This window comes from Pseudophryne corroboree, chromosome 1 (genome assembly GCF_028390025.1).
Source record: "Pseudophryne corroboree isolate aPseCor3 chromosome 1, aPseCor3.hap2, whole genome shotgun sequence".
In the NCBI taxonomy this organism is placed as follows: Eukaryota; Metazoa; Chordata; class Amphibia; order Anura; family Myobatrachidae; genus Pseudophryne; species Pseudophryne corroboree.
In genome coordinates this window covers 953,121,512-953,143,930 of record NC_086444.1, presented here as the reverse complement: position 1 = coordinate 953,143,930, position 22,419 = coordinate 953,121,512, and the positions used below count along the sequence as shown (strand labels likewise).

The 22,419-nt window shown below is 47.1% G+C and overlaps 1 protein-coding gene across 1 annotated transcript in view; it reads left to right on the top strand.

Annotated features, from left to right (window-relative positions):
* CPE (carboxypeptidase E) overlaps window positions 1–22,419 on the top strand; it is a 168,900-nt gene that overhangs the window by 122,087 nt on the left and 24,394 nt on the right. The window contains exons 4-6 of the mRNA XM_063920429.1: window positions 833–950; window positions 14,518–14,700; window positions 20,805–20,944. Of these exons, the coding sequence (XP_063776499.1) occupies window positions 833–950; window positions 14,518–14,700; window positions 20,805–20,944 (441 nt within the window). The remainder of the gene's footprint in view (window positions 1–832; window positions 951–14,517; window positions 14,701–20,804; window positions 20,945–22,419) is intronic.

Below are 22,419 nucleotides of genomic sequence, written 5' to 3'. Positions count from 1 at the left end.
CACACACACACACACACACGTAGGGGTTGTATACAATTAGATGCATCTGTTTTCGGACGATACAAAAGTCCTGATATCGTGATTATTGACCCATGGTTATTATCGTGGTACCCAAATAGAGGCTGTCTTTATCGTCCGAAAATGGACCCGCGATCGTGCGATAACACATGGGATCTGAGATAAGCTCCCGATCCCGCATGTTTTCGCGGCTCAGGCGGCTGCTTATGGTGGCTGCTTGTCGCGGATTGTTGAGGCACTCGAAGCATAATAACCGATAAATGCCAGCATCTGGGGAGGAGAGTGCCGCATCAAGGCTAATTGGATAGCCCCTGGCGAACCTATTAGTAGCTGTAAATTACCGCTGCTAATAGGATAACCCCCATAGAAGGAATATTTGCTGCCACTGGGCATGTGCAGCAGCTCCATTACTCTCTATAAATGTCATGTATGGCCGCTGGCCAGGCTGTAGGCAAGGGGAGATTACAGGAAACCGGAAACCCGCCTGCATTTGCCTGTGAGTAGAAATGGTCATTCTTCCCCCTGCACAGGAAGGTGCGTCCCTAGTAATGCCCTTTCTTTGTGCTCTAGAATTTCAGCTATCTAACAAAATATAACTCATCAGATTCACAAGTACATCTACTTTATAGCAATGTAAATATTTCATGCATATTTAAATAATAATCCTTTTCTCATTCTATTCAGTGTTTTATGCATTGTTGTGGTATTGTAATGCATGAACAACGCTAAGTACAGTCATTTTAGTGGTGATAGGGTTTACATTGGAAATAAGTTGTCATGTAAAATACTGTAACTAGAAACTTGTATTTTTCAGCTTGCCCCTGAAACCAGAGCAATAATTCACTGGATTATGGATATCCCGTTTGTTCTCTCAGCTAATCTACATGGAGGTGATCTTGTTGCCAATTATCCCTATGACAAGACTCGCAGTGGTATGTGTTTTGTATCAGAGTTTGTAAATAGGCGTACAATAATGATAACACTGCTGGAAGCCTTTTATTATTCTGGCCATATATCATGAATTTGCCTTTGTAAAAAATGATTTTCAGCATTTGCAAAAAAAAATGCAATAAAATATGCAGTGGGGCAATACTCCTCTAGAGACTTTCTTAACAATTGCACTTACAACATCTAAATATCATGTCTATGAAGGGGATACAACGGCAGCGGAATCCCGACGCATGGCCAGAATGCCGGTGCTGGAATCCCGACATCAGTGGAAACGCCCATGCCGGACTTCTGACAGCCGACATCCCAAACATAAGCATGCCGGGTATTTAGTGTAAGGCTGTGCTGGGGGGGAGAGGGTTAGGATTAAACTGCGGGGATGGGGGTTATGTTTAGGCACCACAGCGTGTAGGGTTAGGGTTAGGCTGCAAGGGGGGAGAATTAGGGTTAGGCTGCTGGGAGGGAGGGTGTGGGGGAAATAAAAATACTTACCAAACCCCTGTTGGTTTTTTGACCGATGGCATCCCGAACGACGGTCACCCGTATCACACCCCAATGAAGTCCTTTAATCCCAATAGAGGTTGTTATCTTGTTGTAATTAAACTTGTCAAATGTATCCAGGGTGTCAACTTTTCATAATGCACTTTGTGAACAGTCTGAATGCATACAGTAAACTGTTTCAGTTTAATTGGTGGGATAAACAGCAACGTTTTGTGGTTGGGATTCAGACCTGATCGTAGATGTGCTAAATTTAGAACATCTATGACCAGCTTCCCTTACATGCGCGGCGACGCCCAGCATAGGGCTAGTCCGCCCCGCATGTCAGGCCCTACCCCGCCGCACAAGTTCAAAAGCATCGCACAGCGGCGATGCTTTTGTACTTGAAGAGTAGCTCCCTGCCAGTGCAGCTCCTGCGCGCTGGCAGGGAGCTACTTGCTGCTGTCCGGGTCACATCGGCTGCGTGTGACATCACGCAGCCACTTCGGCCCCCCCAACAGTCTGGGCACGCCTACGTTGCTCGGACGGTGCCCCCTAAATGCCGCCAGCCCGCCCCCTCCCGCCCAGTGACCACCTCTGTCTGCCAATCAGACAGAGGCGATCGCAGGGCTAAGCACACAGCATCAATCAGGTCTGAATTATCCCCTGTGTCTGCTCAGGACCCTTTTCCAAGCCTTACAAAAATGTATAGCTTGATGAAGGGTCCAGAGCAGACCTGAAACGTTGCTTTTTCTTGCACCAAATAAACTAAAGTAGATTTTTCATTCAAACTGATTTCACAGTGCCATTCTTTTCTGCACATATATAGAGTATATATATATATGTGCACATATATAGAGTATATATACACTGCTCAAAAAAATAAAGGGAACACTTAAACAACACAATGTAACTCCAAGTCAATCACACTTCTGTGAAATCAAACTGTCCACTTAGGAAGCAACACTGATTGACAATCAATTTCACATGCTGTTGTGCAAATGGAATAGACAACAGGTGGAAATTATAGGCAATTAGCAAGACACCCCCAATAAAGGAATTGTTCTGCAGGTGGTGACCACAGACCACTTCTCAGCTCCTATGCTTTCTGGCAGATGTTTTGGTCACTTTTGAAAGCTGGCGGTGCTTTCACTCTAGTGGTAGCATGAGACGGAGTCTACAACCCACACAAGTGGCTCAGGTAGTGCAGCTCATCCAGGATGGCACATCAATGCGAGCTGTGGCAAGAAGGTTTGCTGTGTCTGTCAGCGTAGTGTCCAGAGCATGGAGGCGCTACCAGGAGACAGGCCAGTACATCAGGAGACGTGGAGGAGGCCGTAGGAGGGCAACAACCCAGCAGCAGGACCGCTACCTCCGCATTTGTGCAAGGAGGAACAGGAGGAGCACTGCCAGAGCCCTGCAAAATGACCTCCAGCAAGCCACAAATGTGCATGTGTCTACTCAAACAATCAGAAACAGACTCCATGAGGGTGGTATGAGGGCCTGACGTCCACAGGTGGGGGTTGTGCTTACAGCCCAACACCGTGCAGGACGTTTGGCATTTGCCAGAGAACACCAACACAGATGAAAGCAGGTTCTCACTGAGCACATGTGACAGACGTGACAGAGTCTGGAGACGCCAAGGAGAACGTTCTGCTGCCTGCAACATCCTCCAGCATGACCGGTTTGGCAGTGGGTCAGTAATGGTGTGGGGTGGTATTTCTTTGGGGGGCCGCACAGCCCTCCATGTGCTCGCCAAAGGTAGCCTGACTGCCATTAGGTACCGAGATGAGATCCTCAGACCTCTTGAGAGACCATATGCTGGTGCGGTTGGCCCTGGGTTCCTCCTAATGCAAGACAATGCTAGACCTCATGTGGCTGGAGTGTGTCAGCAGTTCCTGCAAGACGAAGGCATTGATGCTATGGACTGGCCCGCCCGTTCCCCAGACCTGAATCCAATTGAGCACATCTGGGACATCATGTCTCGCTCCATCCACCAACGCCACGTTGCACCACAGACTGTCCAGGAGTTGGCGGATACTTTAGTACAGGTCAGGGAGGAGATCCCTCAGGAGACCATCTGCCACCTCATCAAGAGCATGCCCAGGCATTGTAGGGAGGTCATACAGGCACGTGGAGGCCACACACACTACTGAGCCTCATTTTGACTTGTTATAAGGACATTACATCAAAGTTGGATCAGCCTGTAGTGTGTTTTTCCACTTTAATTTTGAGTGTGACTCCAAATCCAGACCTCCATTGGTTAATAAATTTGATTTCCATTGATAATTTTTGTGTGATTTTGTTGTCAGCACATTCAACTATGTAAAGAACAAAGTATTTAATAAGAATATTTCATTAATTCAGATCTAGGATGTGTTATTTTAGTGTTCCCTTTATTTTTTTGAGCAGTGTATATAGCAAGGCAGTATATATGCCCTCCATAGGTAACAGAAGGAATGCTGCTCCCAAAACATAGAATGCAGTCGGCGGCACTCAAGGCTCACAAGTGATGCAAGACGCAGCTCAAGTAGCCTGAAAATGTAGAGGGTGCCCTGACGAACAGTCCAAGCACCATTTGCAGAATATAGCAAAGCAGTATACCAGCACTCCTTACTGACTGAAATAATACTTAACGTCCGGTGCCGGTTTTATACTCCTTCTAGATTTATAGCATTAATAGTGTCAGGCATTATACAGTGTTACCAGTGAGCGAGAGGTCTTCCTAGTACACACAATTTTCTGTGGCAAATGCTCAGTACAAAATGTGACCGTTGTTTGGGCATGGGTGCAAGCATATTATGTACTTTAATTCCGTCCCATCCACTGTGTGCCAATGGTAGTGCACCATGGTTTGACACGAATGGCGTGATGAGTGCTGATCATGTAAATGATACTGTATGTATCTGCTCAGGACACATTCTGATTAGGATCCACATACAGAAAGTTAGACAATGAACGCAAATGTTGGACTGGACTACGAGTTATTCTACAGTACATTTGCACATTATTAACCTGTAACTGTATCTGCACCTGGTTAGCTACACTGGGTGCAAAAGATACACCTCCAAAAAGAAGTATTTGGCCTACGTGAAAACACGTCACACCCCAGTAGGTGTGACTGAAATTTAGTTACTGAAGTATCATATAAATAAGTCTGCCTGTGTCTGTGCTATTAATAAATGTAATATGTAAAAAACAATCGAACACAGATGCAAATACAGAATAAAATTGCTTCTTAAATTAAATACCAACATTTGTTGTCCACCTCTAAAAAACAGAATGGGAATTTGTTTTTTTGCCATAGACCGATGCAAATATCAATTTAATATTGCAAATTGTTCACAGCAGCCGCACTACTAATAGTGATAGTATCAATGGAAATGATTAAGATGCGCTCAGCCAATAAGAAGCGGCTGCTGATCAATATCATCATTAGTGTATATATTGCACCAGGGATTGAGCAACTGTAAATGACCCACCTCTTTACAGGCACTATATATAGTCTTTGGGTTAAATGTAATAAGGTGTGAGAAACCAGAGGTTCCGGGCTTCGTGCAAGAATGCCCGGATTTTGTAAAGCGGAAATCATTTAAAAGACAAAGCCAGGTTGGTTTTGCCTTGTAAATGATTGCCACTTCTGAGATTGCATTCTCGCATGAATTTCCACACCTCCGGCTTCTTGCAACCTATTACATTTAGCCCTTTGTTATGATCCAGATTTACATGGACGAACCCTTACTGTACCCCCTCCCTCTACCCCGTTTCCCTTCTAAGCTTAAGGAGGCAAAAACATAAAGTCTGAGCCAAACATGTCTGTTACGTACAATTCCTCATCATGAGCATAATACATAAAATATTTATTTTCTTCTGATAAGCAATTTAACAGTACATGCATATTTTTATAAATGAATAATAGAATATGTTATAGCTTTGTAATTAGACTTTTATTTACATACTTAAACATGATTTATATCTTTGTGCTTTTCAGTTGGGATGTACAGAATCCCAGATTAATTTCAATATGTTTTGCTATATCCTTTCAGCAGTTTCCTAATATATGAATTATGAACTTCTCTAATCTTAAGAAACATCACCAAAGAGGTGAATAGCCGGATTCAGTATGATTTTCCGGTCTCTGGGATGCCGGCTCTAAGTATACCGACAGAGGCATCCCGGCCGCCAGTGTGCCGGCAGAGGGGCGAGCGCAAAGAGTCCCCTTGGGTGTCATGGACACCCACGAGTGGGAATAGTCCTATAGCGCCGGTATTCCGGCTGGCAGCATTGCTGGCTGGTGGGATTCCGACGTCGGTATCCTGACCGCCAGGATCCCGACAGCGGGAAAATTAAACGGATAGCCACCTACTATGTAAATGTGTGTCTCATGATAACGTGTAAAAAGATCTATCCTATAAATCAAGATACAATGTAGCGAGAACATCTGTAACTATTAAGCTATTGGATCTGTATAAGGATACAAAAGAGAAAACACCCCTGCAAACTGACACAAACCAGCTGCAGCATGTGGTGAACAGCTGATTATTTCCGTATGTTACTCATAGTATTTCAGTATAAGGTAGTACATGAAGAATGCATCAGTACATGATATCACACATTACCAAGGACATATGGTAAACATATTAATGGAAAAATTATCATGTTATAGGTTACATATTCTATAATGTTTTACATTGTTTAGTTTTCACTTGAGCAAAAAAAATAATTGTACAGGTTGAGTATCCCATATCCAAATATCCGAAATACGGAATATTCCGAAATACGGACTTTTTTGAGCAAGAGTGAGATAGTGAAACTTTTGTTTTCTGATGGCTCAATGTACACAAACTTTGTTTAATACACACAGTTATTAAAAATGTTGTATTAAATGACCTTCAGACTGTGTATATAAGGTGTATATGAAACATAAATGAATTGTGTGAATGTAGACACACTTTATTTAATGCACAAAGTTATAAAAAATATTGGCTAAAATTACCTTCAGGCTGTGTGTATAAGGTGCATATAAAACATAAATGCATTCTGTGCTTAGATTTAGGTCCCATTGCCATGATATCTCATTATGGTATGCAATTATTCCAAAATACGGAAAAATCCGATATCCAAAATACCTCTGGTCCCAAGCATTTTGGATAAGGGATACTCAACCTGTATAACAACAATTATTGCTTTTCTGATTTTATAACAGAAACCAAGCATAATTGTGTTGTGTGATGTGGTCCTGTCCTAATGCAAACAAATGTGTCCTGAAACTACGGGCCTGAGGTACAGTACATAAACCTGATGGTGTACATACATATCCTGTGGTGGGGCGGCTGCGTATGTGGAGAACAGGTCCTGAGTCCTCGCACACAGTGCCCCCAAGCCACAGCCTGATTGACAGGCTGCCAGTGTTTGGGGGCAGGGGTAGAAGAAGCTGGGCAACGTTCCCGAAAATGGGGTCATGTTGCCCCATTATTTGGGTGTAGGCAAGTGGCTGTGTCCTTGAATGCAGCTTTACTGGCCCCTGCAGCATAGACAGACAGCCATTCTAAGTGTTACGCAGATGGCTGATATGAACGCAGGTGATCTGATGCTTACACAAGACTCCTCCTGCTGCTTTTGCATATTTACCAACAGTGCAGCTGCTGTACGAACTACGTCCATCTCTGAATCAGGCCTTAAGTTAATTTCTCTTACGTCCTAGAGGATGCTGGGGACTCCAAAAGGACCATGGGGTATAGACGGGATCCGCAGGAGCTTGGGCACACTGAAAAGACTTAAGACTGGGTGTGAACTGGCTCCTCCCTCAATGCCCCTCCTCCAGACCTCAGTTAGACTTTGTGCCCAGGACTGACTGGACACTCACAGGGGAGCTCTACTGAGTTTCTCTGGAAAAGACTTTTGTTAGGTTTTTTATTTTCAGGGAGACCTGCTGGCTACAGGCTCCCTGCAGCGTGGGAGTGAGGGGAGAGAAGCAGACCTACTTCTTCTTAGTTTAAGGGCTCTGCTTCTCGGCTACTGGACACCATTAGCTCCAGAGGGTTCGATCACTTGGTGCGCCTAGCTGCTTGTTCCCGGAGCCACGCCGTCACCCCCTCACAGAAGCCAGAAGAAAGAAGTCGGGTGAGTATGAGAAGATCAGAAGACTTCAGGACGGCAGAAGACTTCGGTGACCAGGTACAGCGCAGCGGGGACACTGCGCTCCATGCTCCCACACACATCACTGACGGCACTCACAGGGTGCAGGGCGCTGGGGGGGGGCGCCCTGGGCATCAGGTCACTGGGGTGGGTAGCCGGCAGAAGCACTGTCGGTGCCTCGGCACCGTTCCTCGGCCCCCTGCCGGCATTTTCAAATTGGGCGCGCTGAAGCCCGCTGGGAAGGGGCGGAGCTTACCGCGCAGCTCACGGCGCCATCTTCTCTCCTCCACGCGGCTGAAAGAAGACGCTGGGCCGGACCTCCATCACTCCCCGCAGGTGACGGGGAGATTTCTCAGGGGGGGGGGGGGGGGGAGAGGGGCAATGTGGTGCATTATTTAGTTGCTAAGCAGCGCTGGTCATATATATCCCCTATAGGGATATATAGGCGCTGGGGTGTGAGCTGGCATACTCCCTCTGGGTCTCTCTCTGGTGCTTCACTGTAGGCCTATCCCCTAGCTGAGACATTCTGAGTGTGTGTTGCTGTGTCGATCGAACGTGTCGACATGTCTGAGGCTGAATGTGATTCACCGGAGGAGGTTGTGGGGGGTGAAGTTGTGGGTCTGGCTTTGGGTCTGTCGGCGCAGCCGACACCTGATTTACTAACGTTAACTACAATCAATACGAATGTAGCTTCGTTATCAAAGAGGTTAGATAAGTCTGAGTCACAGACGCAGGTGTGGAAGAAGTCCATAGAGGAGGCTTTATCTCAGGTACAGACCCCATCGGGCTCGCAGAAGCGGCCGTTTACTCAGGTGGCAGATACTGATACCGACTCGGACTCTGACTCTGAGGTCGATTTTTCTGAGGCGGCTTTGCATCCGCGTTTAGTGAAGAGTATTCAGTACATGATTGTGGCTATAAAGGATGTTTTACACATTTCTGATGAACCTGCGGTGCAGGAAACAAGGATTTGTTTGTTCAAAGGGAAAAAACCTGAAGTGAAATTTCCCTCCTCTCATGAAATGAATACTCTTTGTGAAAAGGCTTGGGAGTCACCGGATAAGAGGTGGCAGATTCCCAAGAGGATTTTCATGGCGTATCCTTTCCCCTCTGATGATAGGGAAAAATGGGAGTCGTCTCCAAATGTTGACAAAGCTCTATCTCGTTTGTCTAAGAAGGTGGCGCTTCCGTCTCCGGACACGGCAGCTCTCAAGGATCCGGCGGATCGCAAGCTGGAGACGTCTCTGAAGTCCATTTTCGCTAATACAGGCGCATTGCTCAGACCTGCAGTGGCGTCGGTGTGGGTGAGTAGTGCTATTGCTAAATGGGCCGAGAATTTAGCTACTGACATGGATACCCTTGATAAAGATAATGTTCTTCTGACTCTTGGTTATATCAAGGACGCTGCAGATTACCTGAAGGATGCAGCGAGGGATGTTTGTCTCTTGGGATCAAGAGCCAATGCCATGTCAATTTCGGCAAGGAGGGCGTTGTGGATCCATCAATGGAATGCTGATGCCGACTCCAAGAGAGCTATGGAAGCTTTACCCTTCAAAGGTAATGTCTTGTTTGGGGACGGCTTGGCGGACCTGGTCTCTACCGCGATGGCGGGTAAGTCCTCTTTTCTTCCCTATGTTCCCACACAGCACAAAAAGGCACCACATCAGCAGATGCAGTCCTTTCGTCCTAATAAATACAGGCGTGGAAAGGGTTCGTCCTTCCTCGCTTCAAAGGGTAAAGGAAGGGGTAGGAAGTCGCCTGCCGTGTCAGGCGCCCAGGACCAAGTCCACCGCATGACGTTGGGGCTTCCCTGGGGGAGTCCGGACCGGTGGGGGGCCGTCTCCGAGTCTTCAGTCAGGTCTGGGTTCATTCAGGCCTCGGTCCTTGGGTCCTAGAGATTGTATCTCAGGGATACAAGCTGGAGTTTCGGGAGGTGCCCCCTCACCGGTTCTTCGTTTCCCCCTTACCAGCGTCTCTTCCGGACAGGGAGCTGGTGTTGGCAGCAATACAAAAATTGTGTCAACAGAAGGTCATTGTTCCAGTTCCACCGTCACAACAGGGGGAGGGGTTCTACTCGAGCCTATTTGTGGTCCCGAAACCGGACGGTTCGGTCAGACCGATTCTGAATCTAAAATCCCTCAATCCATACTTAAAAGTTTTCAAGTTCAAGATGGAATCTCTTTGAGCTGTGATTTCCAGCCTAGAAGGGGGGGATTGTATGGCGTCAGTCGACATAAAGGATGCCTACTTACACGTCCCGGTATTTCCTTCGCATCAGGCCTTCCTCAGGTTTGCGATAAAGGACTCTCATTACCAATTTCAAACGTTGCCGTTTGGCCTTTCCACGGCCCCGAGAGTGCTCACCAAGGTCATGGTAGAAATGATGGTTCTCCTTCGCAAGCAGGGGGTTTCAATTATCCCGTACTTGGACAATCTCCTGATAAAGGCAAGGTCCAAGGAAAGGTTGCTAAGGAGTGTGGACTTGGTGCTGTCGGTGCTTCGGCAGCACGATTGGCTGCTAAACTTACCAAAATCTCAGTTGATTCCGACCACCCGGCTGTCTTTTCTGGGCATGATTCTCGACACGGAGTTACAGAGTTTTTCTTCCACAAGAATAGGCTCTAGAACTGCAGTTGTTGGTCAGGGAACTTCTGAAGCCGAAGACTGTGTCCATCCATCAATGTACGCGCGTTCTGGGGAAGATGGTGGCGACGTACAAAGCCATTCCGTTCGGCAGGTATCATGCCCGGGTGTTTCAGTGGGACTTGCTGAGCAAATGGTCCGGGTCTCACCTGCACATGCACTGGAAGATAAGTCTATCTCCCAGAGCCAGAATTTCCCTCCTGTGTGGCTACAAGGGACTCACCTCCTAGAGGGACGCCGATTCGGTATCCTGGATTGGGTACTTCTGACGACAGATGCGAGTCTCCGGGGCTGGGGTGCAGTCACTCAAGGCAGAAACTTCCAGGGGAGATGGTCGTTCCAGGAAGCGGGTCTCCACATAAATGTTCTCGAGTTAAAAGCCATTTACAACGGCCTGCTACAGGCAAGAAGCCTTCTTCAGGGTCGACCTGTGCTGGTACAGTCAGACAACATCACAGCGGTGGCACATATCAACCGTCAAGGCGGCACAAGGAGCAGAGCGGCAATGGCGGAGGCCACAAGAATCCTTCGCTGGGCGGAACAACACCTGAGCGCCCTGTCAGCAGTCTTCCTTCCGGGAGTAGACAACTGGGAAGCAGACTTCCTCAGCAGACACGATCTCCATCCGGGAGAGTGGGCTCTTCATCAAGAGGTGTTTGCAGAAGTGACAAAGCGTTGGGGACTCCCTCTGATAGACATGATGGCGTCTCGTCTCAACAAGAAGCTTCCGAGGTATTGTTCCAGGTCAAGGGACCCCCAAGCCAGTGCGGTGGATGCCCTGGTGTCTCCGTGGGTGTTCAAGTCGGTGTATGTGTTCCCTCCACTTCCTCTCATTCCAAAGGTGCTGGGGATCATTCGGCGAGCAAGGGTTCAGGCGATTCTCGTAGTTCCAGATTGGCCAAGAAGGGCCTGGTATCCGGATCTTCAGGAATTACTAGTGGAAGATCCTTGGCCGCTGCCTCTAAGAGAGGACCTGTTGTTGCAGGGTCCATGCGTGTTTCCAAACTTACCGCGGCTGCGTTTGACGGCATGGAAGTTGAGTGCCAGATCTTAGCTCGTAAAAGTATTCCAGGAGAGGTCATACCTACTCTCCTCAGGGCTAGGAAGGAGGTTACGGCGAAGCATTATCACCGTATTTGGAAGAAGTATGTTTCCTGGTGTGAGTTTAAAAAGGCTCCTGCGGAAGAATTTAATTTGGGGCGTTTTCTCCACTTTTTGCAGGCTGGTGTGGATGCAGGCCTGAAGTTGGGCTACATCAAGGTGCAGATTTCGGCATTGTCTATTTTCTTTCAAAGAGAACTGGCTGCCCTCCCAGAGGTTCAGACGTTCGTGAAAGGAGTTTTGCATATCATTCCTCCGTTTGTGCCTCCTGTGGCCCCATGGGATCTGGACGTGGTCTTACAGTTTCTCATGTCTTCCTGGTTTGAGCCTTTGCGTAAGGTTGAGTTGAAGTTTCTCACCTGGAAGGTAGTCATGTTGTTGGCACTGGCTTCTGCCAGGCAGGTGTCTGAGTTGGCGGCCTTATCTCATAAAAGTCCGTACTTGGTCTTTCATTCGGATAGGGCAGAATTGAGGACTCGTCAACAATTTTTACCAAACGTGCTCTCCTCGTTTCACATTAATCAACCTATTGTGGTACCGGTGGCCAGGGATGCTGGGGCAGTTCCAAGGTCTCTGGATGTAGTGAGGGCGTTGAAGATCTACGTCGCCCGTACGGCGGTTGCCAGGAAAACTGAGGCACTGTTTGTCCTGTACGCTTCCAACAAGATTGGTCATCCTGCTTCAAAACAGACTATTGCACGCTGGATTTGTAGTACGATTCAGCAGGCTCATTCTTCGGCCGGATTACTGGTGCCGAAGTCGGTTAAAGCCCATTCTACCAGGAAGGTGGGCTCGTCTTGGGCGGCTGCCCGGGGCGTCTCTGCTTTACAGCTTTGTCGAGCGGCTACTTGGTCGGGTTCAAACACTTTTGCCAAGTTCTATAAGTTTGATACCCTGGCTGATGAGGACCTTGAGTTTGCTCAGTCGGTGCTGCAGAGTCGTCCGCACTCTCCCGCCCGGTCTGGAGCTTTGGTATAAACCCCATGGTCCTTTTGGAGTCCCCAGCATCCTCTAGGATGTAAGAGAAAATAGGATTTTAGTACTTACCGGTAAATCCTTTTCTCCTAGTCCGTAGAGGATGCTGGGCGCCCATCCCAGTGCGGACTGTTTCTTGCGGTGTTCTCTTGTCGGTTCACTTAGTTTATACACGGGTTGTGTATTTCTGGTTTCAGCTTGTTGCTGTTGTTTTTTCATACTGTTATCTGGTTTACTGTTACTCTGGTTGTACGGTATGGTTGTGGTGTGGGCTGGTATGTTTGTAGCCCTTAGTTTACACAAAATTCCTTTCCTCGAAATGTCCGTCTCTCCTGGGCACAGTTCCTATAACTGAGGTCTGGAGAAGGGGCATAGAGGGAGGAGCCAGTTCACACCCAGTCTTACGTCTTTTCAGTGTGCCCAAGCTCCTGCGGTTCCCGTTTATACCCCATGGTCCTTTTGGAGTCCCCAGCATCCTCTACCGACTAGGAGAAAAGGATTTACCGGTAAGTACCAAAATCCTATTTTGTTTTACATTTTGAAAGATCAAATAATTTTATTATTTTTTTTACCTTAATGCAAGTATATGAAAGTCTCTAGTATAAATAATGCTACACAGGCAGTTTCAGAGGGATTAGATTACATGGGATCGATGGACCCACAGGGAGAACTACAATTGGTGCAGCATGGAAGTGGGTGAGGAATGACCTAGCCCCTGATGCCCTCTGCACTGCTTTCATGCATTTTGGGCGCTGGTCACAGGAGGCTAAAACCATTGCCCCAATTTTGCTCTGGCTCCGGCGATACACTGTGCTGCCCCTGTCCTCTAGGTATACAATATTACATGGAAACGTTGTGATTAAACAGGAGACACATCAGCAAATATGTTATGTACAGTATAACAATGTAATATGCAGCTTGCATAAGTATTTGTACCCCTGTTATCTCAGTAAATAAATACCCTAACATATATACAGGCCAGTGTCTGAAAACTGAAAAATCCTATTAGTACAAATTGGTGATTTTGCTGGTAATAGGACTTTTTCTCACTTAGCAAAATCCATGAAAGGGTTAACGCTGTTGGTAACAGTGCTGTCACTGGCAGTAACTCCTGCCTGATAACAGTGCCATCACTGTCAGTAACCCCTGCCTGATAACAGTGCTATCACTGGCAGCAGTAACTCCTGCCTGACAACAGTGCCATCACTGGCTAGTAACTCCTGCCTGATAACAGTGCCATCACTGGCAGTAACCCCTGCGTGATAACAGTGCTATCACTGGCAGTAACCCCTGCGTGATAACAGTGCTATCACTGGCAGTAACCCCTGCCTGATAACAGTGCTATCACTGGCAGCAGTAACTCCTGCCTGACAACAGTGCCATCACTGGCTAGTAACTCCTGCCTGATAACAGTGCCATCACTGGCTAGTAACCTTTGCCTGATAACCGTGCCATCACTGGCAGTAACCCCTGCCTGATAACAGTGCTATCACTGGCCGCAGTATCCCCTGCCTGATAACAGTTCTATCACTGGCAGTAACCCGTTACAGCCATATGATTCCTCTTCCTTGGCATAGGTAAGCTTGTTTAACAAGAATGACCTCTCCACTGCCACAATAGCTGTTCTGTTATTGCTAAGTCCTTACTGTAATATTACACTTGTGGACAATGGGCCTAATCCAGTGCTGATCACTGCAATGACAGCAATCGCACTCCGAAGCCCTATGTGAAGTGCGCATGCGCAGAGGCCACACTGCGTGTGCGCACACAGTGAGATGCAAAAGCCTGATTGACAGATGGTCACAGGGCGGGATGGGGCATGTCAGCAACATTTGAATGTGGCTGGGGGGCAAGGTCCAGACAACACAGGCATGTCCGGACCGTTGTGGGGTGGGCCGCGGTGGCTGGGTGACGTCACATGCAGCCGCTGCGACCCAGAACATGCCGGGTAGCTGCCAGGGAGCTACTCGCCAGCTGCGGAAGCATCGCCGCCATGCAATGCTTTTGCATCTCTTCGGGGTGGTTCGGGGAGTAGGGCTTAACATGCTGGCGTCCCCCTGCATGTCAGAGATTGTGATCGTAGATGTGTTATTTTTAGCACATCAGCTCTGAATCACGCCCAATATTTTATGTTGCTATTGTCTGGTTACTATTTGTTGAAGACTTGTTATTCTAATACTTTATAGAGTTAATCAAATGTATTCCTTCTTCCTGCAGGCAGCGCTCATGAATACAGTGCTTGTCCTGATGACAGCATTTTCCAAAGCCTGGCCCGTTCATATTCTTCTCTCAACCCAGCCATGTCTGACCCAAACTGGACACCATGTCGCAAGAACGATGATGAGAGCAGTTTTGTTGATGGGACCACAAATGGTGCTGCTTGGTACAGTGTTCCTGGAGGCAAGTTTTACTTGTAAATCAGTTTTCTTAAATCAACAGCAATAACGGGGCTCAATCACAATTGCTTTTACATAACTGACATCTTCATATAGTTAAAAAATGTATAGGCTGCGCTTATCACAGACCACTGGTAGCTGCTATGGAAACAGATAGAGATTCTCCTTCCCTAATAGTATGAGGTAGAAAGCAAACAGTAATATTTCTAGTGCCATACCCTCCAGCTGTACCTGTTTGGCAGGTACAGTACCTTTTTTATGGTCTGTACCTATTGTTGACTCTCCAAACTTCCATTGAAAGTATAGGAAAGGGGGTGTGGCCACGCCCCTTTCCTAATTTGTACCGATTTCTATGTGTAAAATGTTGGAGGGTATGCAGCACTCACCCTGTGACAACGATGAACAATTTATAATAAATTGTCTACACATTGGTGCTTGTATGAATTTTAAGGGTTTAAGGGTTAAAATAAAAGCTGATATGTGCCAGATTTGGAATAAAGTTCTACTTAATTTTGATATCTAATACCGGGACAAATACTTCACATAACATGTATGGTGACTGCCCTGATGGCGGTCTGCAACTCAGACAGTGATCAGTACTGGTAGGTAGAAGGTCAGTGTTTTGTTTTGTTTTTAAAAGGGGCCCTTCCGGGTTGTCATCGTCTGAAATGTAGTTATGCACATTCCACAAGTCCCCGATTATCACTAGCAGCGAAAGAACTAAGATACAGCGCCATCTACAGTCAGTCTGCAACTGTTGCTATATTCCAACACACTATGGGCCTAATTCAGATCTGATCGTAGATATGCTAAATTTAGAACATCTACGATAATTTTCTCAGACATGCGGGGGGACGCCCAGGACAGGGCTAGTCCGCCCCGCATGTCTGGCTCTGCCCCCCTCCCCGCACTGGTGCAAAAGCATTGCATGGCAGCGATGCTTTTGCACCCGGCGAGTAGCTCGCTGCCTGCCTGCACAGCTCCTGCGTTCTGGCAGGGAGCTACCCGCCGCATCCTGGGTCGCAGCGGCCACGTGTGACGTCACCCCCCCCCCCCCCCCCCCCCCCCCTCCCCTGTGGTCCGGGCACGTCTGCATTGTCCGGACCGCGCTTCACTGACGGCATTCTAGCACAACGTTGGCACGCCCCTGCCAATTAGGCAGAGTGATCGCAGCTCTGAGATGCTTTTAGCATCTCACTGTGCTCCCGGGGTTGCCTGCTGTGCGAGCGCACTCCACAAAAAAATTCAGACTGCGATCGCTGCCACTGCAGCGATGCAGTGTAAATTACCCCCTATGTTGGTTAGCAAGGAGTGCAATGCAATCAGTTTAAAAATACTGCATGCTGCACGCACTACCTGGGAGGCTCTATGTTTACACTGGATTTTAGAGTTGGGTTGTGTCTTTTGTTGCAGAATACACAGTACCACTCTGTTCAGCAATCAGTATGGTTGGGGAAGATTGTGGTATTTTCTTTACTGAGACCAGAAACTGTAAAATATCATAACATAGTATTGAGGATTACAAATAAAGTTTTAGTTACAGCGCCATCTGTTGTCCCTCAGTAACACTCACAACCCATAATTGTTACTACTACACTGTACTCCCAACACACCATGGGACTAATTCTGATGTGGTTGGAGTAGCAGTGTATGCTGCAAAGTACTGATGCTCGGTTCTTTGCGCATGCGACAGACCCGTACTGCGCATGTGCAGTACGGGTCTGTGACAGCAGTCGCTCTACTGCATCGGACTATTAGTGATTGACAGTCTGATGACTGATTTTCCTTTGCTGTGGCTGCGGCGGCCAGCTTGCGCAACCATAAGGGTCACACAGCCGGCTGATGGTGTCACAGTTGATTCGATACTGCATCCTAGGGCTCAGTTTGGATTAGTAAAGCATGCAGAAGGGTGACGCCTCATTACCATGTTAGTGCTATTTCAGATGTGGTTGGAAGTGTGGCACAGAGCTGTGAACATCTGTACTTTGCGCATGCACTGGACTCATACTGCGCATGTGCAGTACCAGTCTGCGACATCAGAGGTGGTGACCGTCTCCTTTTTCCAAGATGGAGTTGTGTTTCCACCATTGTGGGGGAGTGGGGAGGCCAGGATTTCCATCAGAAGACAGAGATTTCCTGGCCTCTTTGTTGGATCTGCAGTGGCTGGCTTGCACGACCCCATGGGTCACATAGCCAGCTGATGGTGTAGCAGGTGATCCGATGCTGCATTTTAGGACGCATATCGGATCACTAATGCAAGCAGGAAGCGTGACGCCTCCTGCTGCATTACCATATTAGTGCTATCAGTGCTGCTTCCACATAAGCAGCAGCAAATATCTCTTCCATCCACATCTGATTCAGTCCCTCACAACTTTAAAAAAGTTGGGCATTTTTTTTTACTCACCATTGTTCTATCTTTTCCAGGAGCAAATTTTGCACTCAGGGCCTAATTCAGTATGGGCGTTCGCATACTGAAGCCCTTGTGCAGTGTGTGCACACGCAGGAGCCACACTGCGCATGCGCACACAGTGAGATGCAACAGCATCTCACTTATGCGAACGCCTCTGCCTGATTGACATCGTTGGGGCGGTGTTGTGGCGGAAAACACAGGTGAACCACAACATGGCAGCCCAGTGACTGCCTTCACAGCTAGGATGCGTAGGCAGGGGGCTACCCTAAACATGCGAGCGCTTCGCTGTGTAGTGAAGTGCTGCCATTCTTGTGAGGGGGGGCAGGACCCGGCATGCTGGGCAGCCTTGCCCTGTGTTGGGCGGCTCCCTATGTTGGTGGAATGAGTTGTATAACTACAGCTCCTAGTGAATTAGTCCCTCAGTATCTAAACTTGCTGCTGATAGTAAATTATCTGTTTGGAAGATATGTTTAAAATAACACTACTCAACAATTTAAAAAAAATTTATCTGCATTTGGAATGTAAATATGTGTTTTCGCCTAATTTAGGGATGCTGAATTCTGTGGGAAAATCAGATTTTTTTCTATCATGTCACATTTATTAGATACACACAAATAATAAAAGCAGTAATGGCTATACTGTATCTGAAAAAAGTAAGGAACCGTAAGTAAAACTTTCAGCTAATCACTGCGGTATCTACTGTATAATGGGTGCAGTGTGGGCCCCTAAGTCCAGGGCAGTGTGGGCCCCTAAGTCCAGGGTGGGCCCACACCGCACACGCTGCACCCATTTTTTTAATACTCACCCCTCCGGAGTCCCAAGGCGATGTCACCGGCGCTGTAAGAACCCTGTAAAAATGACGATGTGGCCATTTTCACGGAGTTCTGCGCATGTGCACTAGAGAAATCACTGGGAAAATGGGCGCTGCAACATTTTCGCGGAGATCTACGCATGCGCAGTAGAGTCTGAGCCCTCTAGAGCTCAGACTCTCAGCACTGCATCGCTGCCGGCAGAGAGGAGGGTGTCCAAACGGAGGAGGCTGGACACGGGCCTCCTCTTCTCTTAAAATGCCCCTGCAATCAATCCTAATACAACTAAAATATTCTCATCGGATTCATTTATAATATACTAATAAAGCTGCAGAAACACTTTAAAACTGCAGAAACGTAACTGCAGAAACTCTTAACATCCATATTAGCCGTAATGTAGTTGTTAGTAAAAGATAAAATGTAAAGTCACTTTGCTTTAGGGAAATTGGATGCTGACGCTTTCTGTTTGTACAGTGTCTTATTGGTCTCTCTAAAAAGGAACCAGTACTAGTCCGCCATCTATTGCAGGGTCCCAGCACCCTTGGTAACAATGCTCCGTCAGAATATCTTGGCGAATACTATCCCCCTGTTCATCACTTATACTACCCAGGTTGTCAGGGAAAAGGTCTGGATGAGAATGTCAAAATTGAATTTTAACTTACATTCTTCAACCCATATTCTTGTAGTGATCCAAAAGTTCATTCACGATGAACGCATACAGTAGTTGGCCTATTTTCTGTTCCCTAAGAATCCACGCATAGCAGCCTTGAAGGAGGACCAAGCAGCAAACTCAAATTCCAGCAATTTAGAATTCCGTAAGCAGTGGCAACACCATGTCGGTGACATCCGGTACGGCCAATAGCCCCCCTACGCATGATGAAGGGGGTGTGGGCCTCACAGGAAGCCCCCATTCTACATCACTGTGGGGCATTTGCGTTTTAAGAGAGGAGGGGCCCGTGTGCAGACTCGGGGTGGGCCCCCTCCTCTCCACGGCGCCGTAGGCTTTGGCATTGTGCAGGAGTCTACTCCGATTGCGCAGGTCTCCAGGAATATGGCGCTCACCATGGTCCAGAGACAAATTTTGTACTGCAAATGCGCGGTGGCCATTTTGGGAGTGGCTGCAGCACCCGTCGTGGTACTCCGGAAAGGTAAGTATTAAAATAACATGGGTGCAGTGTGATCTGGGGGCACGCCCAGCATCCCTGGAGATGCTGGGCTGTCCCTGAAGACTCTTACTGCACTGCCCAACTTAATGTGAAGCAGAGGTAAAATGATCTAATGGAGTGTACTTGACGTGTTTCTCTCCAGCAGCATAGTTTTTTCTCTATGGACACTTCTTTGTGATATAGTGATTTTTTTTGGTGTCTGAACAGTACTTTGTAAATTTATCTTGCAAACCTAACAGCATTGCAACTACCTTTAAATCGCAACAAAGATTCCATCCATGATCCGTATACCTGAGTCACTCCAACGACACAGCCATACTTTCATAAGTTTCATTCATGTCCACTGTATAGACCAGAGGCACTGAAGGGAGTTTGTTACCATTTTGGAGTAACAATGCTTTCAGACTACTCTTCAAGGTATCAATAAATGGTTGCTCACTAATATTGTGCTAAACAGCAAATTCAGCATTAAACCATTGCCATCAGTACACACACATTGGGTGGAATTCAATTGTTTGAAAAGTTAGTTGGGTGTCTGTTTTTTTCCTGTCTATTAGATAGGAAAAAACAGACACCCAACTGACTTTTCAAACAATTGAATATCCCTCTCTGAATTTTTCTTTTTTTTTTTAAATGTGGCCAAAGAAGTATATTGTTCTAAAACATGAAATTGTCGTACCTTGAGCACGAAGGTTCCACTATTACAGCCTAGACCCCAAAATCTCTGCCCCAGGAGCAGCACATGGAGGACAGTAAGGAAGATGAGGAGGGGGATTCTGGTGACATAACAGATGAGGATGCATTCCCAGTAGCACAGGCAAAAAGGAGTCTTGCCGAGCACTTACTGTGATTAAATACTTTTAATTTTCGAATTTCAGTTTTTCCAAATCTCTGAAAAACTTTAAGTGATATAAAATTTCTGGTGGTATATTTGGAATCTATGCACACAAATACATGGAAATTGATATATATACAGTATCTTGGCCCTCATTCCGAGTCGTTTGCTCGGTATTTTTCATCGCATCGCAGTGAAATTCCGCTTAGTACGCATGCGCAATATTCGCACTGCGACTGCGCCAAGTAATTTTACAATGGAGATAGTATTTTTACTCACGGCTTTTTCATCGCTCCGGCGATCGTAGTGTGATTGACAGGAAATGGGTGTTACTGGGCGGAAACACAGCGTTTTCGGGGCGTGTGGATAAAAACGCTACCGTTTCTGGAAAAAACGCAGGAGTGGCCGGAGAAACGGGGGAGTGTCTGGGCGAACGCTGGGTGTGTTTATGACGTCAAACCAGGAACGACAAGCACTGAACTGATCGCAGATGCCGAGTAAGTCTGAAGCTACTCTGAAACTGCTAAGTAGTTTGTAATCGCAATATTGCGAATACATCGGTCGCAATTTTAAGAAGCTAAGATACACTCCCAGTAGGCGTAGGCTTAGCCTGAGCAACTCTGCTAAATTCGCCTTGCGAGCGATCAACTCGGAATGAGGGCCCTTGTCAGATGCAATATGGATGTTCAGTAGTGTCATTATTGAGGCTATTATTTAAATGATGGGCAGCGGTATATGTATTCCTTTTCACAGCATCTCTTTATTTCTGCTCTCACCATTCCGTGTTCTCACACCTAAATAGAAAACTGATTATACATATTTAATATGCTGCTGTGGTTTGTAATAACTTTTCAATGAACACCGTTAAACAATATGTTATCGTTATAGGTATGCAGGATTTCAATTATTTGAGCAGTAACTGTTTTGAAATCACTGTGGAGCTGAGCTGTGAGAAGTTCCCACCTGAGGAATTGCTGAAGAATTACTGGGAGGAAAACAAGGACTCTCTGGTGAACTATATCAAGCAGGTATGAAAAAATATGTACATCCTGTACATAGTCAGGGACGGACTGACCCATAGGGGTACAGGAGAAATCCCTTGTGTCCCCCCCCCTCCCCCCAACACACACACACACACACACACACACACACACACACACACACACACACACACACATCCCACCCTCCTTCTTCTGATGTCAGGTTCCAGGCTGTGCACTCAATGATCAGTTACATTGGCCCAGATTTATCAAACCTTGGAGAGTGATAAATAGCACCGTGATAAATGACCAGCCAACCCGCTCCTAACTGTCATTTCTGCTGCGGTGTACACTGGGCTCCACAAGTCTGGACAATGGGGTGTAGAGTAGGATCTTGATCCGAGGCACCAACAGGCTCAAAGCTTTGACCTTCTTCCCAAGATGCATAGCGCTGCCTCCTATATCACCCCGCCTCCCAGCACAGGAGCTCAGTTTGTCAGTTGGTGCTGCAGTAAGCAGGCACTTAACAGAGGGGCTGCTCCAGGCAGCCCTAAGAAAAGCTTTTTATGAGGTAAAAAGTGAAGACTTCAAGGGCAGCAGTGGTGGTAAATGTATTCTGACATTCTCTGCTGCAGCTCCAGCTCTCCCCAGCGGCGCTGTACACTCCCGAGCCTTGGTTGCCGGGTACCTACAGCGGAGGCTCCAGTTCGTAGCCGCGCTTCGGGAGGTGGTAAGTGGGTCCCGCTCACGGGACCCGGTCTTTATCGCGATCCGGCGCGGTCAGTGGGAGGCGGGCCGCGCGCGCTGGCGGTGGACACTGTGGATACAGGCGATCCCACTAGATCACCAGGGCATGGGCGCAGGTCAGGTTTTCTCTTAAAACCGATTTTAATATCGCCCACAGTACCCCGTGGTTTTGCCAGCAAGGGTGATAAGGCTTAGACCTGAAGCCCCTCACCCAGCCCCAGGGCGCCATTTCCAGCAAGTGTTCCTGCCCTAGAGCTGCATCTCTGTCTTTTCCTCACTCCCTGTCAGTGTCTGCGGCGCCATTACTCCTCAGCTCACTGTTCCTGGGACTGCTTGGGCAAATCCTCCTATGTAAAGCCGCCTGGTTGTCAGTGCTGTGACTTTACATGACACTTAAGTATTCTACCTGCCTTTTTAGTCAGTGTTAGTAAGAAAGAGTGCATTTAGTCAGGGGTTTATAGTACAATTACCCTGAGATATACATCCAGTTTCTTACTGTATAGTGTTATATCTATTGACTTTATAGCTGTGTAAGCTAGTCCAGTGCAGTATTATTGTCTGTAATAACCTCTGCATTGTACAAACTGTGACTATTTGTGTGTGCATTGATAGCTGAGTGGTGTCCATCTCGTGTCTTTCACTCAACTTTCTATCCCTATATTCTATAACCTGATGGGGCTTGGTGCGTCAGGTGTTATTTAATATAGGATTTTCACAAAGATATACCGTATTACGTATTTTTCTCTGTGATTTAGTCACCATATCTCTCCTTTATC